We start from the raw sequence: 21,618 nt of genomic DNA on the forward strand, positions 1-21,618 counted from the left end.
AATTAGAATTAAAATCTTAACATAATCATATAAATTAATTTTACTATTTAATTAACATAATTAACATTACTTAAAAGTAAATTTGAATCAATAAAATATAGTTTTGTATTATTATAACTAATTAATGAATTCTTTTTTTTTATTGAATATTTAAAAGAATAAAATATAAAATCATAGTTCTTTAAAAAAATTTATAAATAATGTATGCTCAATTATGATTATATAATAGGTACTCTATAGATTATCCAAAATAAAAATATAAATAAAAATGTTATTCTGCTATTCGGCCATCTAGATAAGCAATAAGAATTATAAAACTTTTAAATACTCAGAAGTATTTGTAACTTATCCCTACTAAAAAAATATAGTATTTTATAATATTTTAATATTTTAATAAAATATCATGTAAGTATTCTGTTCCTTAAATAATTATTTGTGCATAATAATTTGTAATTTGGAATTCTTTGATAGTTTGATATCTAATTTGCTACTTTATATTTTAAGATATTCAGGAAAATAATATGACAATCAGTTACTCCTGATTTTAAAAATATTAAACCATATTTCATAATTTAAACAAATATGAATACAATAAATCAGTAATGTACACATTTTAAAGGTGAAAGGCTTATACTTTTCTTCTAAACATTTGCAAAAATTTCTTTTAAAATAAACCTATAATATTGATAAAAAGTATGTATAATATTATAGTATATATAATATATTATAGATTATCTTATTTATGATGAAAAAAAGACGAATTTAATCAAAGTTATATAGCCTATATAAAATTATAATAAAATTAATATTTTTCAAATATCCTGTTTCCTCGTCCAAATTTTATTTTATAATACCTATAAAAAGATTAAAGATTGTTAAACTACTTAAAAATATTTTAATACACATTAATGTTTTAATTTATTTATTTATGCATTATTTATTAAAATAAATATCATTAAGAATCCAAATAAATGTGGCTATTATAAAGCCTGACATATGTCACCTAATTAATATTACAAACCAATGTATACTTATACAAATGTTTAATACATATTTTTAAAAACCAAAGGTCTTTTAGGTTATATATAAGTTTAAAAAAAATTACTAGTTCAATAATATTGATATGTATAATATATTTATTAGTAGTCAAATACTGGCGAACATATTTTTTACAAATCCTAATGATCGAGTAAATACATTATGAATAATTATATTATAATTCCTACATTTTTAAATTATAATCAAAAAACAGTATTATCTTTAATATGAAAAATAATTTTAGAATTTGAAGAATTAAGGACTAAAAGTAATACAGAAAGTATAAAAAGTATGAAAACAATTTCACTTTAACTTGTTACATAACAATTGTTATTTGGTAAATAAAGATTACTATGAAAAAATAAATGCAAATTAACTATACATTAAATCATTTAGTGTTTTTTGGATTTGAAAAGTTTTCAAGTTTCAAAACATTCCTTTTCCCAAATTAGAACCTATTTATTGATTACTGATATCTATATTATAAGTAATAATTTAAATTTTTAAGAAATATTGTGGGGCCTCACTTAAAGAAGCTCTTGTGGTAGAGTCTTGATTTAGGTATTATCATAATAATAAATATTTAAAATAGTTGGCTATTACATATTAATCTAATAAAAAATCAAATATCTACCTCATGTTTAAACTATTTCAAATGATTCTAAAATTCTGATAAATTAAATCAATTAAGGATTATAGTAACATGAAATTATCACTGTATTACTAATTATATACTATTCTTACTTCTTAGGAGTCAAATACAAACATTTTTAATAATAACTATTGTCTATGATTAGTTTTTTTTATTTTTTATCAATATTCCAATAATTACTATACATAATTAAGGTTTGCTTTTTATTCCTGCAATGTATTTATTATATGATATATTTATTACTGAAACAATTATAAAGGTTACCTATATTAAAATGTAACTTATTTTAAACATTGTTTTATTTACTATTTTTAATGAAAATATTAATTGTTGTGATTTTAAAATTATTTATTAAAACACATATTCCAATGTACTTTTAAATGCCTACTGTTTTAAATTGTGTGAAAAATATTATATTTATATTAAAACAATTAAATAAAATAAGTATACAGACATTTTGAATCTCAAATGACTAACTATTGTTCATATTGGTGTGTATTTAATAGTATAATATTAATAAATAAGTGTTTGAAATACATTTATAAATGCCTATATTGAAAAATATAAATAACCAGATACTTTTATAATTCACTTATTTTATTTATTGAAAAAAACCTGGATACTTATTTCTTTACTATAATATAAGTTAACTGTGATTTTTTATGTGAGAAATTAACTAAGGAGTTATTAATTTTTCATAGTTATAAATTGTATTCACAATCATAATTTTGCAATATCTATTTTGCAAGAAATACTTCAATTGAAATTATATTTTTATTGTAATAACTAAAAAAAAAAATAATCTGGTAAAACTACAAGAAATTAAAAAAAATATACTTACAATTAGTATAATTGGTTTTAAAATTAATGGCAGTTTGTATTCAAGTATTCTAATATAAGAATTGCAATAAAATACATTTACTTAATTACAGAGTAAATTAATAGTAAAAACTAAAAACATAATAGGTTTGTACAGCGATAAAGATGAATGATCATTGTACCATTATATAAATCAGTGATTCATATTTCAACCTATTTAATATATTATATCATGTAATTGTTGCACATATTTATTCAATCAATACATGATAATTATAGATTTTGACCTTATATTCCATGGAATATTAATTTGAATATGTAATAAGTAATATTCAAAACAAAATTTGGATTGGTGTCATTAAAAACACAATATCTATATTAAATTTTTAATTTAGTTTATTTTATCATAAAAAAAAAAAAAATATTTTTATAAGAAATATACAGACAAGATATAAAAAAAAAATTAAATATATTTAAAACATTATACAACTCTTCTGACTTCAAAAAATCGTTTTAAATAGTAAACTTGACCAACAGTCATTGAAAGCAATACAAACGATTCAAAGAAAGACCACATAACAACACGTTTATTTGTAGATTCATTTATAGCTCTATGATTTCTATCACGGACATTCATGTATTCTTGTTCATGCTTAACACTAGTTAATGCAGATCCTAGGTTTCGAAGCATGGTCTCTAATTTTTTATGTTCGCCCTCTTCGCCAGCTGTAAAATAGTAATGAAAAATAATTTTATAAAAAACTTTTTACCAAAAAATTAAAATAAATTAAAACATGAAATATTTGTATTTCTTGTCCCTGTTAATCTTATTAAAAAACCAGAATTATGATATCTCCATTATTTCAGGAGATATCGCAGTGGGTAAATCTTCACAAAACACCTCATATAAGTAATGAGACGGTCAAGTATATTGAGATAATTTTAATTAAAAATTGACTGTATTGTTCTAATTATAACATTACAAAATATGCTGTTCTAAATTTTTAGAATTTGATTACATGCTAAAATACAATTCAATAATATTTAAGTAGGAAGAAACAGACAATGGGAATTTGCACCATTTCAGAATTGCATCTGGATAGCCATTATAATAGCTAATGTAACATTTTACTGTTAAAAGATGATTATGAGCATTACCTACTCAGCATATAATATGATAAATTCAAAAAAGTTTATTAGTTTTCAATTTTAAAATTAACAAAAATAAAAAATTATAAAATAACAATATTCTAACTGCTATTGTTACCTTAAAATATAAAACTAATTTATTTAATTGTAACATAATTACTTTGGCTATCTTTTTCTAAATCTACTTTTTCTGGTTTTGTTACTTCCATACTGAATAGCACTACTTTTGGTGTCATTGTTGACATTTGATTACTGAAACAGTATGTGTATGCCCCTTTCTTAGTGGCAGCAAATGTATACTTTCCACTAGACTCTCTTAATCCTTCATATATCAATTCACCATCAGGATCGATAATTTTTACATCAATATCTAAGAAACCACCCTCAGATATTTCATACATCAAACCTAAAAAATAATGAATAAAAATTATAAAAATAATGTTATATGTAAATTGTATTATGTATGTAGTGTCATTACTATACAGACATGTAAAATTACAATTGCAAGCAACATACCCAATTTAGACCCAACTTCCACTTTGTCGAAAAAACATTCTTCAGCATGAGCGTCAACAGTCAAAAAATAGCTCAATCCTTGTTGAAATATGCTGAATAATGTAAGGAACTGAGTTAAATACAAAATCGATTTCTGCATTTTTACGTTAAACGTCGTCTAAATATACTTAAACACCTACAAATGTTTCAAATTAACATGACATTAAAATTAAAAATCTAAAATAATTTACACTGAACAATGTGCAAATAACTTTATGATTTATATTTACTTTATAAGCACCGTACGTATTCAACATAATATTCGGTGTAGGTGTTGTTATCATCGATATCGTTACAGTTTTGATATGATACACGTCATCGAATGAGGACGTTAACAGAAACCAACGCAACCGAATAATTATACCGCAGAAGTTACTGAAACTGCCAAACTGGTCGAATGTCTTTTTGTACGAAATTGTTTGATCTTCATTCTCCTGAATAGTGCATACCTTCTTTATTATGTAACACTACTAACTCACAGTACTAAGTAGTTATTTTTACTATTATTATAGTAATAGTAGACATAACTGTCCACTAGTGTAGTTACTATTATTATTCCAAGTTAGAACCACTATCATTGGAACCTAGCAAGTAGCAATCTACCTCTCTTCATTGAGTAGGTAACTATATATTATAGTAGGTAACGGATGTATTAACATTTTAAATTTTGAACTCAATTTCAACACCTGATCAACGATATTTAAAGTTTAATTCACGATATTGGTTATTTATTTCTCTAGTACGGTAAGTTAAACTAATTTATCCATGTAACATCACGTATTATATATGTGTCTGTATTGGCTGTATTTTATGAATTAGTATTGCTTTATAATTTCTCCAGCAAACTACTTTGATAATTATCCATTTATTCGACTTTTATTAGTGTGCACTGTTATTAACTACGACCTCGATTTTTCACTCTATTTTACATATCCGCTAATTTTTTTTAATTGTCAATGGTTCGGTCAACGGTTAACCATTAACCTGTTCATTAGTTATATATTTTAACTTCATTGTTTTTGAACTTGTTCTATATTTATGAATAAAATTAAAATAATCACACCAATAAATTGTGTAAATAGCCCTATGGTTAATATTTTTGTAATTATTTCATAATTAAATAAATAATTACAATAATAAATCGTTAAAGGAAAACAATTATTTTTCGATTTAATTTCGTCAACATTTACGTCAAACTTCAAATATCTGTAAGAAAATATTGTATTTACTTATATTATCGATATTAGAATTTAAAATGCATTAAGAATGATGTTTGTTTCTATGGTCTGAAAGTTTAATTTTTTTTAAGTTTTTTTTTACTTTTATGAATAAAAGTATCATACATAAATCAATAAAAAATTAAATTAAATTTTTAAATGATGAATAATCAACCCCTTTCACAAAGCCGTAATCTGATAGATATACAAATATGCAATAAAACTATCAAAGACAATAAATTTGGTAGTTGTGGACTAATGTGGTTATAGTAGCCTATAACTTATAGCAGGAGTGGCGAACCTACGCGGCACACGTGCTAAGGTGGCACGTTGATCAAATTTCAATGGCACATTTAAAAAATTATAATTACAAAAAAAAAGGTGTGCTTACTTAATAAAATAATGTATAATAATATTATTATATATAATATATAATAAATCAGTAACTTTATTTTTATCCTTAGAAAATTTAATTTTCTTTGGGCACGTGAAAAATTTTCAAAACATTGATTGGGAAAATTTGGCACTTGACCCCAAAAAGGTTCGCCACCCCTGACTTATAATATTGATTATAATCAATGCTTATAGGTATATTTATGATATATAAAATATATATTAATGCTACATGACTACATCAGCATACCTGTATATTATAGTAATAACTAATAAGAAACATTTAAAAATTCCTAATTAATACTTAAAGACTAAAACTTTGCTAAGAGTTAATAGTTTACATGTGATAATATTTATAATTTAAAATACTTTTCAAACGAAATAAAATGTATGAAAATATTCTTTTTTTTTATGTTTGAAACCAAGAACGCCGTGGGAACTTACTGCTTTCGCATAATCGCATTACTTCGGCGCCGCCATAGTTTATTGAAAATAAATAAAATATAAGTTATGATAGATGCAGTGAGGAAAATCCCCGCGACTTGCCCCCTTACATTCTACCAGTTGCAGTAGTTAGACAGTTATGTTATGTTATTAATATTAGTATGTAATTATTATGTCCTAAGCATCTCGTACTGGTTCAGGCCCTTTTCATGAGCCGATCGCAATCATCCGCTCTAGAATTTCTTATAAAATTATAACAAACAAAATAACAATTTCGAAAATCCATTCATAATTTTTCTTACATAAACTTTGAATCTAAAATGTATATAATATTATATATTTATATAAAATATTCAAATGCATATATTTTTACCGTTAAACAAATGTTGTCATAATTTAAAAAATATTAATCGTTGAAACATGAAACATTTTTGTAATTGTTAAATTGTAATTTTCTATAGTTACTAGGTATTTACATAATGCCATTTCAAAATATTTAAACAAAAATAATATGTATATTAAATTTCTAATTTTAGATTCGGAGCAGAGTCTGAGAGAAATAGGAGTATTAACAATCTGCACAGGTGTATACTAATTTATTGTGTTTGCAAAACTTTGCAAGTTGTCTTGTCCGAATTATTAATTTGTCACCCCCTCTTGTATACGGGACTGGTTATTGTTATACTGTCCATAATAATTATTAATTATACAGGTATACCTTTGGGTTTAATGTTAAATTTAATATGATATTTTAGTATTATCTTATCTCTCGATTCTTCGAGACAAATTCATTAAGTAAAATAGACGCCTGATATAATTGTTACTATATATTATAGTGAGTGTGTAAATAACAGGGCGTGGTTTCACAACAAGCATTGTTATACTCTGTGCTATACTCCATTATAATATCCCTACGTCGGCTCCTTCACATTATATTATACAGAGTGATTCTTTTGTCATGTAGTTTATGAGTTATACGTATTTAAAGTTTAGATGAGCGGAGTAGTGGACAAACATTTTACGGGGTAACTCCGTACCACTCCACTCCTCATATCTAAACTTTAATTACGTATAACTCATAAAATACTCGCTCTAAATTCGATTTTTATGTATCAAAATACTAGGAAAATTATTCTGCTTTGGAATATGAAATTAAAACCCTGTGTTGTCTTTCAAAAAAGTAAAAAATATTTAAAAATATAATTTTTTTATAAAAACGTAGTCAAGTTAATAACTTGAAACTATATAAAAAAATATTTTCAAAAACATGAATACTTTTTGAAATAATGAGTGGTTCATGATAAAAGAATCGCCCTGTATTGTGTACTGCACCATCTGTCATATTCTTTACACTGGGGTCAGGGGTCTGCACCTATATAATTCGTATTTATATACTAATATACTACAATGTTATATGTATTACATTCAGACATTCAGTTTTATGTTATAATTGTACAATAAAAATCATTTTTTAATTTTATTTTAAGAGGAATGTGATTCGGTTTTATTATCTGTTTGCAGTTGTACGCGTATAAATATTTATAATCACAAAATGGCTAATTTAACGGAAAACATATGCCCCGAGTTAAACAAGGATCAGGTTGAAGACATTTTGAAAAACGATTACGGTTTTATCGATGGAAAAATCCAAGAATTAGATGGTTACGATGATAAAAACTATCACATAACAGTACGTATAATGTATACCTAGTACCTCACCAGTTTTAAAACATGGCATACCAACAATTAGGTACTTACCTTTGTAATTTTTGATTATAATAATAATTTCAAAGATTGTTTAAAATTTTAATTCACATTATAGATTTCTCAAACACTACAAATGCATTTTACAACAAAATACAAATTATACAGTTGAAAATGTTTTATAAAGTTAGGTATATTCACTCAGTTTTTAAATTTTCGCGTGGGGGATTAGCTAAATTATAGGTTTTTCAACATTTCTTTATGTTTATTAACATATCGTATATTCGCATAATCCGTAAATTCGTGTGATTTATAGATAGCTTTCTATTGTCTATTTATTTATCAGTAAATAAATACCCGCGGTTTCAGCATTTGGCGGCGTAATTGCTGTCAGGTGTCCACAACCCACGTCCCATTTTTCATAGGTACCACCAGTTGACCCACTTTAAAGGTTAGACTAACTAAATTAATATTTTCGTAATCTAGATTCTAGGTTTGAATAGTTTTTAGTTATTATTTTTTTAGGATTCGTATTTTTAGATTTTTAATTTTATAGGATAAATATAATAATTTCAGTGGGGAAGTTACAACCCTTCTTAATCCTCCCCTTTATATGCTATTGAATATAAAATATAGGTATTTACATTATATTTAATTTAGCATTTAACTATATTATTGGTAGAAACTTATATTGTAAAAACAAGAAACAATTTAGGGAAGAGGTTCATAATCATAAATAAAAAATAATTCAAATAAATCTTATATGGCCTTTAAAAAAAAAAAAAATTCTTGACTAAATCTTTTGAGGCTTTTCTAACTCCTGCCACTTTATACACACAGTATTGACATATTTATTTTATGGTATTGATAGTTAGAATAAAAATTTAACTTTGCCTCTTAAAAATAATGTAGATAATTTGTCAGTCACATGTCTTTTTATCCATTTATTAATTGATTGATTAATTAACTGACCTAATGTACAATTTTGACAGTAATACAATTGGTAATTTAAAATCTAAATTAAAGATAAATGTTTTTTTTTTCATAATAATTAATAACTTACATACAGATTAGGGCCCATATATTAGTTTATGAATAGAATATAGAATAATATAGAAGTAAAATTAACTTAACCAAAAAAGTTTTAATGTTTGGAAAAGACATAGATTTTAAATTTGTATTTTTTTGACATAGGAAGTCAAAAAATGTATTGAAGAAATTGAATTTCCAACTGATGGAATAATCATAAAATTCATAAATTCAATAGACTCAAAAAACTTATTACTTCTAGATGCACAAACAAAACTTACTCAGTATCTAGGTCAGTATTTTTATAAGATAGTTATAAATTATTATTAAATACTTTTTTTTTATTGGCACTTAGCATGTTAGAATATAATATCTATGTATAGTGCAATATGTCTATAAAAGATTTTAAATTTTTAATACATAGATACCTTATTGTTTTGAAAAATAGAACATTCTGGAATATACTGTCCAATACCTGTATTTAATAAATACGGAAATAGTTATCGGTCTCTCGTTTTAAGTAAGTGGTATATTATAAAGGAACTTTTTACAAATATTTAGGGTTACTGGTTACTGTTTTATGACAATGATCACTGTAAGGCTGGGATTTGTATGTAAACACCTATTTTTACTAAAACATGATAAATTAAGTATTGCAAATGATAAATTCATTTCACGTGATTTGCAATAAAATAAAACATATTTTATTTTACATATTTCGTCATAAATACATATTATAACATTATTTGTAACATTTCCTCATTTTTATTTTTACATATTTCGTAAATTTTTGACAATTTTGGTGGTTTAGTAGTATTATACATTTATACTTTGATAATAGTACTCGTAAAAATTGTAAGCACATATAGGAAATAAGTATATGAAAGTATTAGTTAAATATTAATAACTTGATTATAGTTTATCTTATTTGTTTCTATTCTATAACTATACGTTAGTGATCTTAGATTATATTTATATTCAACAATTATTAGACAAAATAAATTTACACATTTTCAACAGTGTCAGTACTTGCGTTCGCGTGGTTGTGAAAATATCTTTATATTTTATATTTTTTAAATTAAATTGATTAGAAATTATAAACAATTAATTGTATATTATTCAAAAATTATTTATAATTTTACATATTAACATAATTTAAACATTTTCTTATTACATATTTTTTATTTTATACTACATATTTTGACCATTTTAATTAAATATATACAGGCATGGATCTATAAATTAAATAAGAGGGGTGCTGAATAAAAATATTTACTTCAAGGACATAAAAGCATAGACATTAAGTTTAAGTTTTGAAATATTTTAAGTAAGTACCTTTGGCCGGAGGGGCTTCAGCTCCCATAGCCCCTCTCTTATATCCGCAACTGCATATATATGTACATATTTTTGGTTTTTTATTACATATAAATCCCAGCCTTAATGGACAGTGTATCAGTTTACCTATATAAATTACTATAAACTGAACTGTAGAGTTTTATGCTTGTTTTAAAAGATGATAAAACACATGCAGTCAGAGTATACAAATATATTAAAGGCGAAACTATGAATAAAGTTAAAATCAATTCTGAAATATCTACAAATTTTGGTTTTTATGTTGCTCATTTAACATCAGTTTTAAAAGTAAGTACCTAAATATTATTAACTGAAATAAATACTTCAAAATTAAATTATTTTTTTTATAAAATTATAAAATTATTACAATGATGTTTAGAAATTTGATCATGGTGGATTCCATAGAAATCATTTGTGGGCTTTAGAGAAATGTCCAGAAGTTTTAAAATTTGTAGAAGTTTTTGATCAAGAAAAACAGCAACAAACTATTATTACTGTATTAAATAAATTTCAGTTTGATGTTTTGTTAAATGCTGATCGACTTGAAAAAAGTTTTTAACTTATTACTTTAATTATACATTAATTATTACATTGTTTAAAACAAATTTTTATTTTCAGGTGTTATTCATGGAGATCTCAATATGAATAATATAATTATGAAAGACAACACAATTCTTGGTGTTATAGATGTAGGCGATGTTGTCTATTCATTCACAATTTTTGATTTTGCTGTTGCACTATGTTATCTAATTTTGCATGAATTTAAAGACAACAATGCAAAGTTATCTAATGTACAAATTAAGAGTTATGTTGAAGCCTATGAAAAAGAGTACAGAATTTTAAATGATTTTGAAGTTTCAATAATACATGTAATTATATAAATTAAAAATTATTTATTAAATTCAATACATAAAATTGTTTATACTTGGATAGAAGATTTAAGTTAAGTATAAATGAATAGTTTCTTTGATTAATGCTTATTAATTTTATAAAACTAAATTTTATTTAAAAAATAGTAAAATTCTTTATCTTACATATTAATTGAATTATAAATCTGAAATAATCATTTTAAACTTAAATGTTTATTATAAATAAATATAATAATTAGACTCTGGTACGTTGTATTCATACTTTTATTTATTTCAGACTTGTATATGTGCCAGAATTTGTCAAAGTTTGGTTTTGGGTAAAAAATCAAGTTTGAGAGATTTATCAAACAGTTACATACTATCTACACAGAAAAATGGGTGGAGAGCACTAGAAGAATTATTGAACATCGGAAAAGACAAATTTAATATGTTACTGAAACATTAGTCAAAGAAATTAAATTTTAAATCATTTTTACCATTATTATTGAATTTAGTTTTAGATTGTCCAAAAACTCTATAGCATATAACATATTACCTGATATTCAGAAAGATAGACCTAATATTTATACTTTATAAAATATTACACTGTACTATACATAGTTATACTTTATATGTACCTATATCAATTATCGTATGCTTAGATCTAATATATAATTTTAAAAAGGTCTACAAACTATAATAGTACATTTTTATAATTATTTACTAAACTTCCTGTCACCATTTATGTTTTTATTAATATAAATAAGTAATATAATTACTATTATATTTATGAATTTATTATTTATAATAAACATGGACATATTTTATGAGAACTAATTATATTTGCCTTAATAATAATATTTTTTTTTAATCGTTCATAATTTATATGGATATCATAACTGCATAATTGTTGTTTGAAAGTTAGTATATATATATATAATATAGCACTTTAAATGTTAAAAGTACAATATTATTAGATTAAGTATAAATTTAATAATTAAATATAATTGTCTAGATACCTCATTGGTAGAAAATTTTAAAAGATTATAGGTATATTATTATATTGATAATTTAATAATTAATTAATATCTATTGACTGAGTATGAATGTTTTTCATGACAGAACGTCTCGTACCATAGAACATTAATGTTGAATGCTATTTCTTAATTTTTTGAATTTAAGGTGTCCGCCAAATCAATAAATAATGTTATATCACAACAAGGACAAATTTTGGTTAAACCTTAATTTAATCTATTCTATGTTCATGATCTTAACCTAACTTTTATAGTTGGTCGATTTTAATCACGATTGCTAACGACTATGATTGATAAAAAGTTAAAAGAACACAAATTGTAAAAATATAAATTACCTACTTAAAAGTTACAATTTATAAGTTGCTACTTTTAAACTTAACTTTTAAAAATTTATTAAAATAATAAATTCTGTAAAATTAATGTTGATGTGGTTGTAGCATCTTAATTCTTAAGAAGAACTCGTATTTAATCATGGTTGCATGATCTACACAATATCGATATTAAAAATATCGATGGTTGTAAAGGTATTACTTTATCGATAGGACGGTGTTGTTTGCAAGCCATTTTGTTTTGCCTTCATAGTTCTATAGTTTTGCTTCAATTACCCTTTTCAGTTTTTCGCCACTTCACTGAGTTTGCTTGTTTGCTATCGGGGTATTGACTATTGGCCGTACTTCAGTTATTTTTGAATGCTGTATTTGTGAATGTGACGCTTGCACATTAGTATATTTCACAACTTAGATAATTTTTAATAATATAATTACATATACAACCATAGAATTCTGACGGCTAAAATGCAGTATGCAGCAGCTGAAGACTGGCTGTTTTCCATGTAAATACGTTATTATATTCCGTCATTTATCATTTATCAGTTTTTATTTAGTGTATTAGTAGATACTATTTAATATTTAGTTTATTTATTAAGTTTTTAACGATTTTTTTGTGTTTAAATTGTATAGTTATCGCTGTAATTACTAGAATCCAATCATTTTTGAGTTTTATTTTGCATTGACGTTCCATGATCCTCAGTACCGTGACATAGTCTATTGTTTGTTTTAAAATTTTACAAGTGAGTGCGCTTTACTATTATATAGCTGGTGTTGCTTAATATTGATGGAATTAAATTTTATACTTAATTAGATCTTTTGCTTATTTAATAGTGTGTTACTATATTTTAATTAAATAATGAATATTTTTAGGTATTTTAATGGTTTTAATGTGCAACAGTGTGAATGACTGGATTGCCTAAAGATTTTAAATCAAAAAAAATCACTATAAAAATTGATAATATGAAACGCAGAAGTTATGGTGATTCTCCTCCTATGTCACGTAAAAAGCGGCATAGTAGCATAAACAGGTATGATGGTAGTTCAGATGAGAGAGTTTCACCCGAACGTATACGCCGTAGAGCTCGATCGCCACCAAGTCCTAGAGCATCTAGGTATTCAGAACGTGATGAATTTGGCCGTTCTAGGGATATGGATCGATCACATCCCACTTATAAAGTGTTGTGTGTGAGTGCCTTACATTCCAAAGCAAGTGATGATCAAGTTAAAGAAACATTATACCGAGAATACCGCAAATTTGGTGAATTTTCTGTTAGAATATCACATGAACTAGATGAAAGAGTGGCATATGTGTGTTTTAGAAGCTCAGAAGACGCTAGAGATGCCAAACACAGTAAGCCTAGGATAAGTTTGTTTGATAAAATAGCTTTAGTTGCACCAGTTTATGAAGGCCGCAGTTCTAGAGATCATTATGAACCAAGAGCTAGACGTTCTCGATCTCAAAGTTTTTCTCCAGATTTTGATCGATATTATCATAGGTCTCCTATTCCTCCAGAACTTCATAGGCCACATCCAGCAGATAGGTTTTATGAAAGGTTACCATATGGTGCTCTTCCTCCTATGCTGCCGCCACGAGATTTTCGAGAAATAGGTTTGCCACCATTACATCCTCACGAGCTTATGATACCTCGTGGACCGTTGTTGCACCATGTGGCTCCTATACATCCTCATTTAGGACCAATTCATCCATTGTATGGACCACCAAGACATTTTTTGCCTCCATTTAGACCACACCCTCATCCTCATTTAATGCATGACAAAAAAGATAAATTTCCTAACTATTTGCACCACATTCCACCAGAAGATGATCCATTAGCCACACGTACACTGTTTGCTGGAAATTTAGAAATTTCTATTTCTGATGAAGAACTTCGCCGTATATTTGGTAGATATGGAGTTGTGGAGGATATTGATGTTAAACGACCATTACCAGGAACAGGAAATGCATATGCATTTGTTCGTTATCAAAATTTAGATATGGCTCATAGGGCCAAAGTTGAATTATCTGGTCAATATTTAGGCAAATTTCAATGTAAAATTGGTTATGGAAAATCTACACCAACACAACGCATATGGGTTGGTGGTTTGGGTCCTTGGACATCACTTGCTCAACTAGAACGAGAATTTGATAGATTTGGTGTTATTAAAAAAATTGAATATGTCAAAGGTGATATTTGTGCCTATATACAGTTTGAAAGCATTGATGCGGCTACTGCAGCTGTTAAAGAAATGAGAGGAGTGGCTTTGGGAGGCCCAGAACACAAACTGAGAACAGATTTTGCTGATGGAGGTGTCTGTAGCAGTCCTACATTAACCTATTCATCAAAATCTAAGTCATCACATGATGATGTTGCTGCAACTGCAGGAGATTTACGAGAACTTACTAGACGCGATGAATATCCATATGGTTGGCAAGATGGTGAGTATCCTTATAGTTCAAGAAGCTATCGCAAAGGTCGTACAGAATATGGTGAAGAAAGCAGGGAATTTGGAAATTATGAGAATGGTCGTTCATTTAAGCAGCATTCTGTTTCTGATATTGGTTCTCCTCGATCACCTGAACGATCACCACTTCACCAATCGATTGACAGCGATGTAGAATCTGAAGAAGGAGCAATACAGTCTGCAGGTCTTTTGAGTTCTGTTCGTACTCTAGGGGATTTAGCTAGTAAATGTACTGACATATGGCAAGGTAGTCTTGTATTAAAAAGTTCTCAATTCCCAGCTAAATGCTATTTAACTTCTGGTGATTCAAATGTCATAGAATCAATGATGAAAGATGAAGATGGTAAATCAACTTTACGCATAACTCAACGATTACGTTTAGACCAGCCAAAATTGGAAGATGTTTCTAAACGTATAATAACTGCTGATATGCATGCCATATTTTTGGCAATGCCTTGTTCTACTAACTCAATTGTCAACGATGATGCATTGGTACAAATTAGACCATTACGTAACTTAGTATCTTATTTAAAGCAAAAAGAGGCTGCTGGAGTTATATCATTAATAAGTAAAGATCCTGAACCAGCCGGTGTATTATATGCTTTTCCTCCTTGTGAATATTCAGCTAAATTATTGAAACAAAGTGCAAAAAATTTAAGTAGTGAAACATTAAAAGATGACCATTTAGTTGTGGTAGTAGTTAGTGGGGGTGTTTCATAAGAAGATATTCATTTTTTAACCAAATTTTCGAGTATATTTACCTATTAATAATATTTACGAAGGGTTTCCATTTTTTATATATATATATATTATATATCAATGATATTTAATAATACTAGAATACATTTTAGGTTAAATATTTTTTTATTGACTACAAATTGATTTGACTATTTGATGCTGCAGTATTTATGTTTTTAATTTGAAAGCATAAGTATAATAGAAGAAGTTATTGTGGTTTATAAAAACTGTGTAAAATTTATTACGTGTTTAAAATTAAACTAAAGGTTTCATTTAAATTCAAGTTTATACACACAATTTAATTATATAAAAACATGTGGAGTGCGTAACAATATCTATACAGATTGTGCTACAATGTCTAATTCGTAGAACATTATTATAAGTTTATTAATGTGAACTAAAGTGATTAAATTATTTTAGTAATCATTTAAAATATTAAAAATTGCATTATTTTATTATTGATAAGTGTTAATATTTATACCAATCTTACATTTAATAAAATTGTTTCTCTTATATCTGAAAATATAGTGTAAATTATCAAACATTCCATTTAACTTGGATTGTTCAGTAATCTTTTTGAAGTGTTGTAACAAAAGTGTAATTCGTGATTCAACTGTTCTTTTAAAAAAAAATAGTCTTTAATCATGTATGACATATTGATGTTATTTTTGCTAATTTAAATTAATTACATAATTACTTAAATATGAAATATTCGTGTTTTTTTTTTTAATTCTTGTTAATGGCGTTAAACATTGAAGTTAAGTAAATGTTGTGTCGGGTGTCTATAATTGTTGGTGTTGTGCTCAGTGTTAACAGAGTTTTGTGTTTTGTTTCTTATAAATATGTGTAAATAATTATTTATGTTGGTTGAATTTAAATAGTGATTATTGAAATTAAAGAATTAAAAACAACAATTACATTTTTTTTAAATTTGATTAGTGTCTAATTTATGACTGGAATTCAAATTATTGTATGTTATAAAAAATATTTTTTCAACATTTCAAATGTGTATCTGATGACTAAATTCATAATTTTTCAACTTGTGTATGTGTTAACATTGATTCATAGGTGGACATTTGAATGAATTTTTAGGGGGAAGGGCTATAATAATCCAATGTAAAGTAACCCCGCACCCCCTTTGTATACACAAGTATAACATATTACCTTCAGTTTTTGGGATCTATTGAAACACTTGGGGGGCTAAGTAATGTCCATCTATTCACTGATTAACACTCAATTTTTATCAGTTATACTTATATTATTAATTTATTATCAAGTGCTTATAATTTATTATTATTATTTTTATTGCCAACATTCATTTTAACCGAATTAACATATTCCTATTGTGTAAGAAATAGAAAAAACAAATAATTAGGTACTTTAATCATTAGTCACCATAATAAATTACTAAATTTAGACTGGTGAATCACTTAAGCTCACTTTATTTTAGATAATGTGTGTTCATTGACTAATTTAATTGATACAGGCAATCAATAAATTGCATTTGTATATTAATAAAGATTTAAGATATTACAGATCATATTGTTATCAGAACATTTAAGATTTAAACCAAATCCTGTCAACTAGAGACTTGACATGACTGTAAGATATTATTAACATAAAATCAATCTAGTATTATTCATTTTTAGGTGACTATCAAAATTCGAGATTGGCTAAGGCCTGCCCTTATAATATATGTAATTACAACAAAATTATGTCCACAAATCTTAAGGTAGTGTTGTACAGTTTCTATATTATGCTGTATTAAAGGATTCGCCGTCATAACCGCGAATGTCAAAATAACAACAGAAAAATAGCTTATGTTAAAAACAGCTTAAGTATATTATTTTAAAATCCTTATTCTTATTATTTGTCTCTAGTTATCGTGTTACTTCTATATTATAAAGATACAGATAATCACAATCAGTTTTATAGCTGGTTTATCCAATATATATATTATTATTTTTTATTATAGTGGTTTTAATCAATTACTAAGGTTGTGTCATCCAACATTGAAAACACTGATTTATTTATCTGGAATGGCATGATTATATCACATTATTTCAAGAGCAGAAAATCTGGTATTCCTTGAATTTTGATGGATTGTACGAGTTTTCAAAACTTGTATAACTTGCCGTGCACAAAGGTGTAATAACTGAGTGGCACGATATGCAAAAGGCTACAGACCCACGAGTTTACAAGAGACCCCAATACATTATAAATATATTGAAAACAATTTGAATAACATACTATTGAAAAATAGTTACTATTATGATTTGGGTTTTAAAATTTCATGAAATTTATTTTCTTGAAATATTTTATTGCAATGAAAAATAAAATATAAATTATTATATCTTAAAGTTTATATAATCACGTCAGCTTACAAGTGAAAATTTTCAAAAGTTGGTTTATTGTGTGAAACAAAGAAAATATGTATAATAAATAATAATAACCAATAAGGACCCAATTAATAATACAACTATACAAGTGATAAATATCAAAAATTTATAGTACATATTTTTGCATATTTACTATCAATATTTTCTGTATATAATCAATATATTATTTCTAATCAATTATAACCGAACACATTTAAAAAAAGAAAAAATATTTTTCAATTTTGAAACATTTCAAATTTAGAACCCTAATTATGATATTTTTTTTTATAAATTAAATAATTAATGTAATTTAAATAAACCAAATTTTTGGCTTCCACAATACTTTAGAGATTTTATAGTAGTATCTAGGTATAAATAAAATCTTGAGATTAATATGAGTGTGTGACTACAGCTCATAAACTGAATTTTAAGTAATTGATTGATGTATTTGTGGAAACAATATCCAGAAAGAAGTTATTTTAAAAATATTTCACAATTTAATATGTACCTAATGATACTATATTAATGTATTATAATATAATGCATAAAACCTAAAATTATAATTAATATTTGATTTTTTTTCTTCTAAATTAAAATTTAATCTATTTTTCGTTATTATAAATAAAAATAAATATATTTTTTGAGGAAATGGGATTTATATAAATTCATATTAAATTGAAGTCTGCTGGTTTTTTTTTATTGCAGGCCTTGTAATTTTTTGTTATGCTACTGCCAATATAATATACAACATTCTATTTTGTAGGCAATTATAAAATGACTAGGTTTCCTTTATACAGCATTAGTAAAATCTAACTCACTTAGGCACTTTGACTTTGTTCTGGTCGGTGGCATATTAATTAGAATTTTCTTGGGGGAGGGGAGGATTAAAATTGTTTTAGTAGAAAACTGTTAATATTATAGTTTATACCACATTAAAAAAAAACCTTAAATTATTAAGAACACAATTATTTATAATATTATAGTAAGATTACTATTCAATTATAAATATTGAAAAATATTAGTAAAATAAGGCTCTGAGAGCCTGAATTATGCTGATTCAAGTTAATTATTGATGCTCGGTAGAGACACTGATTAAAAAATAATCATGTTATAATCTAAATGAGTACATCATGTTGAGATTTCAAAAAAAAAACGGTTGCCAAAGAAAATAATATGTTGACAGTTCGATGTTTATGATTAACCTAACACAGGACTTGTAATTAATAATAGATCAATAAATAATAATATATGAATTATATAATTTATTTCAGTTACAATAAAAGTTTAATCTCACACTACCACCATTGTTGGAATTGTCATAGAGCCACATTTAAAGTACTATTAAAATTGCCTATACTAAACTCCTTGAAAATGGCCAGCTTGCAGCATCCGTAGATATTTTGTTGTATCTTGATGTGTTTAAATGTGGAATCTATTTCACAGATCACGGCCTATAAGCCGCGTATCTTAATAATCGCTCGGATATTTTCTCGTGTAAAAATAAAAAGATGATATTTAAAAAATAAATCTGGCAATATTCTTCAGCATACCTATAATATGAGTAATGTTCCGTACATTTAAAATACACATCTAAAGGCATACAATTATAAACTTTTTCGCATATATTTTAACGCAATTAGAAAATATATCACAATAGACAATATATACAATAGTATGACATAATTTTGATTGATGAAGTCTAAAATTTAAGTACACAGAATTATTTTGCATACAATGATTATCATTGTTTCTAGGTTTAGTAGCATAAATATGATATATCATTTCCTATTGTAAATTTTAAGTTTTAGCTTTTAGTGATTTTACCTATATGCACTAATATACTCTCATCCTGACGTAGAGCTGCCTTTTACAGTTAAAAACAATAATACACCTATATTGTATACCTATAAAATAAATTAATAAATGAATCTGTTCAACTATATTGTATCTACATGTTACATCGACTACTTCAATAACATTTTAAACACTACTTTGACTTTTAGATCGAATACTCACTTATGAGTATAAATATAGTTATATATAAACTGTCCAACTATTTGAGCCAAAATAATAAAAAAAAAATAAAAATAGTAATATTTTACCGATAACTGCCGTAGCCACGATTAGATAAATTAGATATCGAGTCACTGTTAAAAATATATTCACTATATAGGAACGCGTAAAAAATAGGTATTATTGATTAATTAGAGCTACTGATCTATTTGCACAAGTATTTGTTGTATTTATTTATTTATCGCATGAATTATAAATAGACTATTGATGATGGAATCATATTTACGATTGACATTTTTTAGGCTAGTTTTGAATTAATGCGTTTTATTGAGTATATACACGCGTTCATTATACATTGGTTAATAATACTTAATTGTGATGGCAACAAGGGTGAAGTCGTCGACGTAATGTCATGTAAATAACATAATATGCAAGTACAAGGGACGGATCCAGGGGGGAGGGCAAGCTCCCTAGACATATTTTTTCTCAATTTTTTTTTATAATTCTACACATCTTGATATTACTATATTTCAAATCACATATACGATATACCTATGTTTGATAATATAATATACCTAATACGTCTATATACCTATACGTATCATTCTAGAGCGCACAAACTAAGATAGTAGGTACTGTGATGTTAGTTCATGATGGACAGTGATTCCATCGTTATAATTTTAAATAACAAATCAACAAAATCTAAACATTTTTTCACATTGTCACTTTATATATTAAATATAACCAATAATTTATTTATTACATTGATTAACCTAACCTATATTATATTAAAATTGTATTTGTGTTGTAAAAAGTTTTTGCCCCTTCCCCTCCAGGTCTTTGCTCTGGATCCGTGCCTGGTAAGTATGAAATTGATTTATATTCATTGCTAAAATTCGTATCATCACCCTGACAAATGACAAGTCATAATATATGAGAAGCCTCGACGTTAAGTGTCGTTTGCATGCGCTGCTGCAGTGGTCATATACTCATATAGTCATATAAATATTGTTTTTAGCTATAAGATGGACCTAATAATAATGCATATTGATTACGTACGTTGTATAAACGTAGTCCGGTGGAACACCTTGAAATACTTTAATAATTTGTGTATGGAGTCAGATCCGTATAATAATCGAGAGTAACCAAGTATTTTTTTTTTATTATTATTATAAAGATAAACCCTCCGCCCTCAGCATCAGGACCATTGGACAATATAATATATAAATATTACAACATATTATGTATTAGGACGTAGATTATGATAAAATTATAAGTTTGGTATATTATACAAAGAACATGCAATTTAGATTAGTTTGAACAGTCCAGATTGTTGAAAGAAGACGATTATGTTGGGTCCAAGGCGTTCAAATAGGTCTTCCGATAGTTGGTTGCGGTCTCTTGCGTCGCGATATGTGTTGCACTCGGTTATTATGTGTTTAATTGTTAGGTTGACACCACA

General features: G+C 25.9%; 3 protein-coding genes across 6 annotated transcripts; 2 read left to right on the forward strand and 1 right to left on the reverse strand.

Moving 5' to 3' along the window:
• Positions 1–2,961: 2,961 nt before the first annotated feature.
• On the reverse strand, positions 2,962–4,586 carry LOC113549617 (transmembrane emp24 domain-containing protein 2-like). Of its 2 annotated transcripts, XM_026951004.1 has the most exons (4): positions 4,444–4,586; positions 4,175–4,349; positions 3,819–4,064; positions 2,991–3,235 (listed from the first exon to the last, which is right to left on the reverse strand). In XM_026951004.1, the coding sequence occupies exons 2-4, from the start codon at positions 4,311–4,313 to the stop codon at positions 2,991–2,993; spliced, it is 630 nt and encodes a 209-aa protein (XP_026806805.1). In that variant the 5' UTR covers positions 4,314–4,349; positions 4,444–4,586. The 2 variants fall into 2 exon arrangements, with proteins under 2 accessions (XP_026806806.1, XP_026806805.1); XM_026951005.1 differs by lacking the exon at positions 4,444–4,586 and having other exon boundaries at positions 2,962–3,235; positions 4,175–4,313.
• A 126-nt stretch (positions 4,587–4,712) lies between these two features.
• LOC113555675 (hydroxylysine kinase) lies at positions 4,713–11,706 on the forward strand. 2 transcript variants are annotated; one of them, XM_026960163.1, is made up of 8 exons: positions 4,713–4,957; positions 7,789–7,957; positions 9,166–9,292; positions 9,449–9,520; positions 10,514–10,641; positions 10,733–10,904; positions 10,972–11,222; positions 11,500–11,706. In XM_026960163.1, exons 2-8 carry the CDS (start codon positions 7,820–7,822, stop codon positions 11,665–11,667), a joined length of 1,056 nt encoding a protein of 351 aa, XP_026815964.1. In that variant the 5' UTR covers positions 4,713–4,957; positions 7,789–7,819; the 3' UTR covers positions 11,668–11,706. The 2 variants fall into 2 exon arrangements, with proteins under 2 accessions (XP_026815964.1, XP_026815974.1); XM_026960173.1 differs by lacking the exon at positions 4,713–4,957 and adding an exon at positions 7,612–7,719.
• A 1,109-nt stretch (positions 11,707–12,815) lies between these two features.
• Positions 12,816–16,474, forward strand: LOC113549426 (RNA-binding protein spenito-like). 2 transcript variants are annotated; one of them, XM_026950713.1, is made up of 3 exons: positions 12,816–13,067; positions 13,195–13,304; positions 13,435–16,474. In XM_026950713.1, the coding sequence occupies exon 3, from the start codon at positions 13,468–13,470 to the stop codon at positions 15,745–15,747; it is 2,280 nt and encodes a 759-aa protein (XP_026806514.1). In that variant the 5' UTR covers positions 12,816–13,067; positions 13,195–13,304; positions 13,435–13,467; the 3' UTR covers positions 15,748–16,474. The 2 variants fall into 2 exon arrangements, with proteins under 2 accessions (XP_026806514.1, XP_026806515.1); XM_026950714.1 differs by lacking the exon at positions 13,195–13,304.
• Positions 16,475–21,618: the final 5,144 nt, after the last annotated feature.

Source organism: Rhopalosiphum maidis, chromosome 4 (assembly GCF_003676215.2).
Source record: "Rhopalosiphum maidis isolate BTI-1 chromosome 4, ASM367621v3, whole genome shotgun sequence".
NCBI classification, from domain to species: Eukaryota; Metazoa; Arthropoda; class Insecta; order Hemiptera; family Aphididae; genus Rhopalosiphum; species Rhopalosiphum maidis.